At 25.0% G+C, this 6,597-nt stretch overlaps 1 protein-coding gene across 1 annotated transcript in view; it reads right to left on the bottom strand.

Annotated features, from left to right (window-relative positions):
* The window catches only part of Phum_PHUM407580 (uncharacterized protein), a gene marked incomplete at both ends in the record, with an annotated part of 5,942 nt that extends 1,369 nt beyond the window's left edge, over positions 1–4,573 (bottom strand). The window contains 8 exons of the mRNA XM_002428843.1: positions 1–195; positions 269–485; positions 558–757; positions 834–1,053; positions 3,342–3,612; positions 3,701–3,909; positions 3,987–4,347; positions 4,501–4,573. The exon at positions 1–195 is cut by the window's left edge and continues 5 nt beyond it. Coding sequence (XP_002428888.1) covers positions 1–195; positions 269–485; positions 558–757; positions 834–1,053; positions 3,342–3,612; positions 3,701–3,909; positions 3,987–4,347; positions 4,501–4,573 — 1,746 coding nt within the window. The remainder of the gene's footprint in view (positions 196–268; positions 486–557; positions 758–833; positions 1,054–3,341; positions 3,613–3,700; positions 3,910–3,986; positions 4,348–4,500) is intronic.
* Between the last annotated feature and the right edge of the window lie 2,024 nt (positions 4,574–6,597).

Raw genomic sequence — 6,597 nt, 5'->3', positions numbered from 1 at the left:
GCCAACGATCAATTTATCCGCTTCGGTAGATATTTTAATAACTTCCGGTTGTAAATAATTGTCATCGTCATCATGTTTAGATACGTAAAACGAAGTGAAACCCAATGGAGGAATAATTCCTTTGAAAACAAGTTCTAAAACTGAATCAGATGATCTTCCAGGTAATTTACGAACGGGTACAGGTACTTCAACAACCTGTAATGCCAAGTGAAAAGTGTTGAAGGTAACGAAATGAAAAAAAAAAAAAAATTTTTTAAACGTAACTTACTTGACTTTTTACTTTTTGTCCCAGGTGGTTTTTAACCGTGTATTTCAAACCGGAAACAGGAACTCTAACGAAATAATCCGCGTATTTACTCTGTGGATTATAAACGGTTATCAAAAAATTTTTAGATTTTGTCGAAACGTCACATTCGCTTATGTTTGTTAACGGACACGAAGTAAATGATAATTCTTCGTTCGCCATTTCCTTTTTCATGAGCTTACTAAGTGAGTAATAAATAATTATTTATAATAATTAATTAAATTTATAATTTTAACACCGAAAATGTTCTCACTTTAAAGCCGTGTTAATAACATCGTTACAATTTTCAATCGCGTTGTTAAGAATTCTAGCATAATCATTGGCGACGTGTTGTTTTTCCGTGCCGGTTATGGCATCGTGATGTTGCATGACGCCCATGGCTTCTCTCAACGTATTTATTTTATTTTCAAATTTTGTATCTAACAAAGCCAAAGATCCCAATTGCTTACATACCTGATAAAACAAAAAAAAAATTTAACGTTGAATTACGACATGACGCCATGATTGATTTATTTAAAAATCTATCTACCTGTAATAAATTATTTCCTTTTCTTTCGTAATATTTTAATGTCGGCCTACTTGTAAAATATCCCGTCCAAAAAGCATGAGGATCCGATGAATATGGGAAAAAATCATCCTTTTTCGTCGGCCATGTTATTTTAGCTTCGTTTAAACTTTTCAAATAACAAGATGGCGTGGAATAAAATATATTTACAACTTTATTTAATTCTTCGTGTTTGTTTATGTATCTAAAAATTTAATGTACATAAGATATTATTTTTTTTTTTGTTTGAGTCGAGGATTTTATTGTAATAAGTAAGCTGAAGATGGATTATTCAAAACAATAAATAAAGAACAAGAGCAAAGTTAGAGGAAACATTGATTTAAAATCATGCAAGCACAAGTTCTTTCCCCCCAAAAGCAAAATTAATTAAACATAACATAACACAAGGCAGCCATTAAAAGCAATCACATTTAATAACATAAAAAAAAAATTATATTTTATATAATCATTGTGCAAAATAAAAAAAATTTTCTTATCGATTAATGTGTGATTAACAATGAAAAGCTTTTTTATTGTTTTGTTTTTGTTTTTGTTTTTGTTGTTTCTACCTGATAAGTTTATCTAAATTTTTGAAGTAATATTGAGCATCCTGATAATTAAAATCTCCACCCATAGTGACCAAAACATTTTTAGTTTTAACTTGAAAACTATTAGATATTAAATGTGAAACAAATATTCTTGATCTTCTTTCTGCATTGAATTCGGGTGAATTTTCATCATCGACAATGGGTTCATCACCGCATAATATGTCAAAACAATACCCGATTGGTGCCTGGTATAAATTTGAAAGAACTCCCGTAAATAAATCCCATTTAGTCCCTGACAAAAACGATCGGTCATTAAAAAAATTTTTTTTTTTTTTTAATTTTATTTTTCAACCTATCAGTTTAATAATCATTATTAATTCTAGGTAATGAAACAAACAAACAAAAAAACAAACACATACACACGTTCTAATAATAATTATAAATTTTTTTTTTTTTTTAGATAAAAACAACAAAATCTATGGATGATGGCTCCTTTCCTCAACTCAAATTGATCATCTCCACAAAATATTATTGATCCTCACATCATTTTGTCAAAGAAGAATCACACAAAAAAAATCTAAAAAATAATTTTGGTAAGTTAACAATTAATTTAAAACCACAAAAAAAATTTGGCATCTCGTAAAAACAAATGCAACGTCGCATTATTTAAAATTATTAATGATAATATAATTTAAAATGCAAGTGACTTTGTTTTTTTTTTTCGCTTTGAATGAAGAAAATAATAAAAAAGACACAAATAATAATAATAATAATGATAGTAGTAGTACACACTTAATATAACAACTAATAGAAAATTAACAGTTAATGTAAGAAATTTAAACAATCATTTGTTGAATTTATCAAAATGAAAATGGGGAAAAACATGGAAATGATCCATCTTCAACCTTTTTCGATATAATAAATATAACTTCTACCTTATTAATATATCTAAATTTTTAAAATATTTATGAGCATCTTGATAATTGAAATCGTCTCCCATTGTAAGAATGATATTATTGCTTCTATAATTTTGGCTTTGAATGTAAACATATTTAAAAAATTTTTTCAATTTTGATACGATGTTATAATCTAGAGAACGTTTATTCGTAACAAAAGGTTCGTCTTGGCAAAGGAGGTCAAAGCAAAACCCAGGTGGAGCAGAATATCGATTGTAAAGTGCACCCGTAAATATATCTCCATTGATTCCTCCTATTGATTTAAAAAACTTTATTTTATCATTTAATTAAATAAATTTTAAATATATTATTGTATACGAATATTACCTAGTCGGCAACAACACATACCGTAAACAATAAAAATTAACGACTCGAATCATTTCGATTTCAGATTTAACAAATTAATATGAAATAAAGTTAAAATCAAATAACTTTACGACAATGGACGACAACTCAAATAACAATAATAATAATAAAAAAAAAATAGAATTACATAATTTTTTAAAACCATTAATTAATTTTATTATATCTCATTCGCTTTCAAGTTTTCAAAAAACAATAACAAACGTTTCATGTAATTTTAGCGGGGAAATATCAAGTACTGCCAACTTAAATTTAATTAAATTAATTAAAAAGTCGTGGATGAAGACAAAAATGAAAACAATAAATAATTGAACGAACCCGTTTTTTTAACGAATTTTTCATATTTATTTATTCTAACGAAACTAATTTTTTTTTTTAGATTTTGTTAAATGGAGTTATTTTATAATATCGACCGTTATTCGAAAGGATTATTTATTATTTGTCAACTACCAAGTAGTAGTAATTTGGACGGTATATTTACTCTATGATATAAAAATTAAAATATTTTCATAGGCTCATGCACAATGAACAAAACAATGACAAAAAAGTTTTTTTTTTTTTTTTTTCCTGTTACCCCAGCCAATTAATATTATTTTAAACAATTTTTTTGTTTTGTGCTAATCTACCTTATTAATTTATCCATATTTTTAAAATTTTTATGAGCAAATTGATAATTAAAATCCATTCCAAACGTCATAACAATATTATTTGTATTGAAATATTTTTCTTGATTTTTAGTGTAATTAATAAAATCGTTTACTCTTTTATCGACATTGTATTCCGGTGATTCTTTATTGTCAATAATGGGTTCATCATCGCATAATATATCAAAACAATAACCATTTGGAGCAGAATAAAAATTATATAAAACTCCAGTGAGAAGATCATGTGATGAACCTCCAAAAATTTTTTTTTTTTTAAAAGCCAAAATACATTCTCTCGATTTTTATACAGGCATTAGAGAAAATTTAAAAAAAAATCTTACCATCGTCAGACGGAGACGTTTCCCAAATCATTTCCATTTCTTTATTTTTCAAACGATTATTTTTATCTTCGTAATCCAAACGACCGAAAAATAATCCATCGAATCCGAAACGTGCCATTAGGGATGCTGATTCTTTAGAATGACCAAAAGGATCGATTTGCCATCCGATTTTAGGTCGACCACAATGTCCAAAAGTTTCGTTGAGCTTTCTAATTTTCACATAATTTATTAAATTAGTATTTGGCGTTCATACTCTTATAATATAACAGGGAGATCATAAACGAACCTTAAACCCCAGGTAAACTGATCGATTATGCTTTGATAGTGTGTTGTGGCTTCATCATTCATCGACCAAGCCCCCCCAATAAATTCCAATTGTCCATTATTAACTAAATTTTTAACTGTGTGTTTCATAGCATCACTTTGTTCGAGCCACCATTTCCAAAAAAAAGCCGTTTCGACGTAAATAAATTTTTTTTTAGGATCTTTATTTAATTCCGACACGACAGAATCTAATATGTACTGGACTCCGGCATTTTGAATTCTATTTTTACTCCCATAATAATATTGATCGACAGTTTTTAACCAACCGACATCATCGTGAGAATGTGCGACAATATGTACGTTTAATTTATCCGGATTTGTAACTGGACAAGACTAAAAAATAATAATAATAATTATGTTCTTAATTATTCAACGGGGGGCGTGGAGAGGGAAAGATAAAGTATCCAACGATTAGACAATAAGTATTAAAAGTGACTCAAATTCAATCGTCAAGTACAATAATGGTCATGTTGAACTTTGTATTGCACGCACACGCACACGCACACACAAACACACTTTGATAAGATATTTTTGTTTTATTTTCATCATTTATTAAACCCTGATACTTTATTACACACATAAAAAAAAGGAGGTAATTAATAATTATATAAATAATAAAAGTACATCATAAACTATACGTAAAAAAAAAAATGATTTCAGGTCAAATATTTTGTCAATAAGAGAGAGAGATAGATAGATAGATAGAGAGAGAGAGAGAGAGAGAGAGAGAGATAAGATAGGGTATGAAAACAATAACAAAATAATTAATATCAATCAAAGGTAAAAAATTATCCAGTTTTTTTTTTTTTTTTTAATATGAGATAAATTTTATTAACCTATTTCCCTCCATTTTGTAACCAATATCAAATTTAATAATAATATTAATATAATGACTAATAAATGAGTTTTTTTTTATGCAGGGAAAATTTTAGGATTATAAAAAATAAATATAATTAAAAATTCTTACATCGTATCCGCATTTTGATGATGAATATCCGTTTGAAATGTCAACAGCAAAAGGCCAAGACCAAGTAAAATTTATTAAATTTGTTAGAAAAATTAATAATAATAATAATAATAATTTCATTTTTTGTTTCCTGTAACAAAAAAAAAAAAACGATGAGAAAGTATTTAAACGATGAAAATTTTATTTATTTAAAATTATTATTATTATTTTAAACAATAACTAATCGTAAATATATATATATATAAAATGCCACCACACTCTTATTAAAAAAAATTAATAACTACCTTAAATAATTTTCTCTAATACATAATAATAATTATTATTAAAAAAAATTTTTCTAATAATTTATCAATCGATTATGAATAAATATTTTTTATATTAATAATAAAAGTTCAAAGTTTATCGACTATAAATAAATTTTTTTTAAACAAAAAATAAAATTTTAAAACTTTTTAAACTTAATTCTACTAAACAAATATCGATAACAAACTCGTGTTAATAATTAATAATAATAATAATAATAATAATAATATTAAACGACAAATTAATAAAATTTTATTAACAAGAGAAACCGGTTATGAAAAATTATTTAAAAAAAAAATAAAGTAAAATAAATAAAAATAATAAAAAAAAATAAAAAATTTTCTTGCCTTTAATAATAATAATTATAGAAGAAAATTATTACGTGAAAAAAAAAAAAATAATAATAATAATAATAGAAAAAAAAAAAAAACGATTTGTACGAGCGTGTATAAGACTGATTACTGATTGTAGGCGGTCACTAACTTATAAACAAGACATTTGCTGATATGCATTGCCTATTACTATGTTAATTATTTCCTATTTTACATTGTCTTAAATTATTATTATTATTTTTTTTTTTCCGTTAAATAACCCTAAAATTTAAAACTAAAAAAAAAAAAGGAGATAATAATGATAATGAATGACTACTACTCTTTAATACATTTTTTCCCTTTTGTTTCTCCTACCCAAATAAAAAAAAGAAAATTTTTATTGGAGTTATTATTGTGGGGAGGGGGAATAGACATTTTTCATATTATCAATTGGCGTTTAATAACAAATCATGCGGTATTTAAAACGACAAGTATTTAAAAAAAAAAGCTTAAATAATGTAAAAAATACCTATAATGTATATTTAAGGTATTATTATTATTATTATTATCAGAAGAGATTTTGTCTGTTTAATGTGATTGTGATTATATGAGTATTCATTATGTGAGGCAACAACCAACAAACAAACAAATTTTCTTTTTCTTTTGCCTTTTACTTTAAATCTTAACGATTTGATTTGCATTAAAATAATAATAATAATAATAATAATAATAATAATAATAATTTTATGTCATAAATAGCAATTAAAAATAATCCTAATTAAAAATGTTTTGAATTGATTATGATTGTAATAAATTTATCTGAATTTTTTTTTTTTTTTTTTTTTTTTTTAACTTTAAGGTATCTATTATAATTATTTATTTATTTATGTTGTTGCTGATACTCATATGAAACTTTTAAATTAATAAATTTATTTTAATTTATTTTAAATAAATAAACAAAAGTTAATAAAGTGTTTGTGAGGGTTTTTTTT

This window comes from Pediculus humanus, genomic scaffold, assembly GCF_000006295.1.
Source record: "Pediculus humanus corporis 1103172108072 genomic scaffold, whole genome shotgun sequence".
In the NCBI taxonomy this organism is placed as follows: Eukaryota; Metazoa; Arthropoda; class Insecta; order Psocodea; family Pediculidae; genus Pediculus; species Pediculus humanus.
Note: the sequence above shows the minus strand (reverse complement) of the source record. Positions and strands in the feature narration are given on the sequence as shown.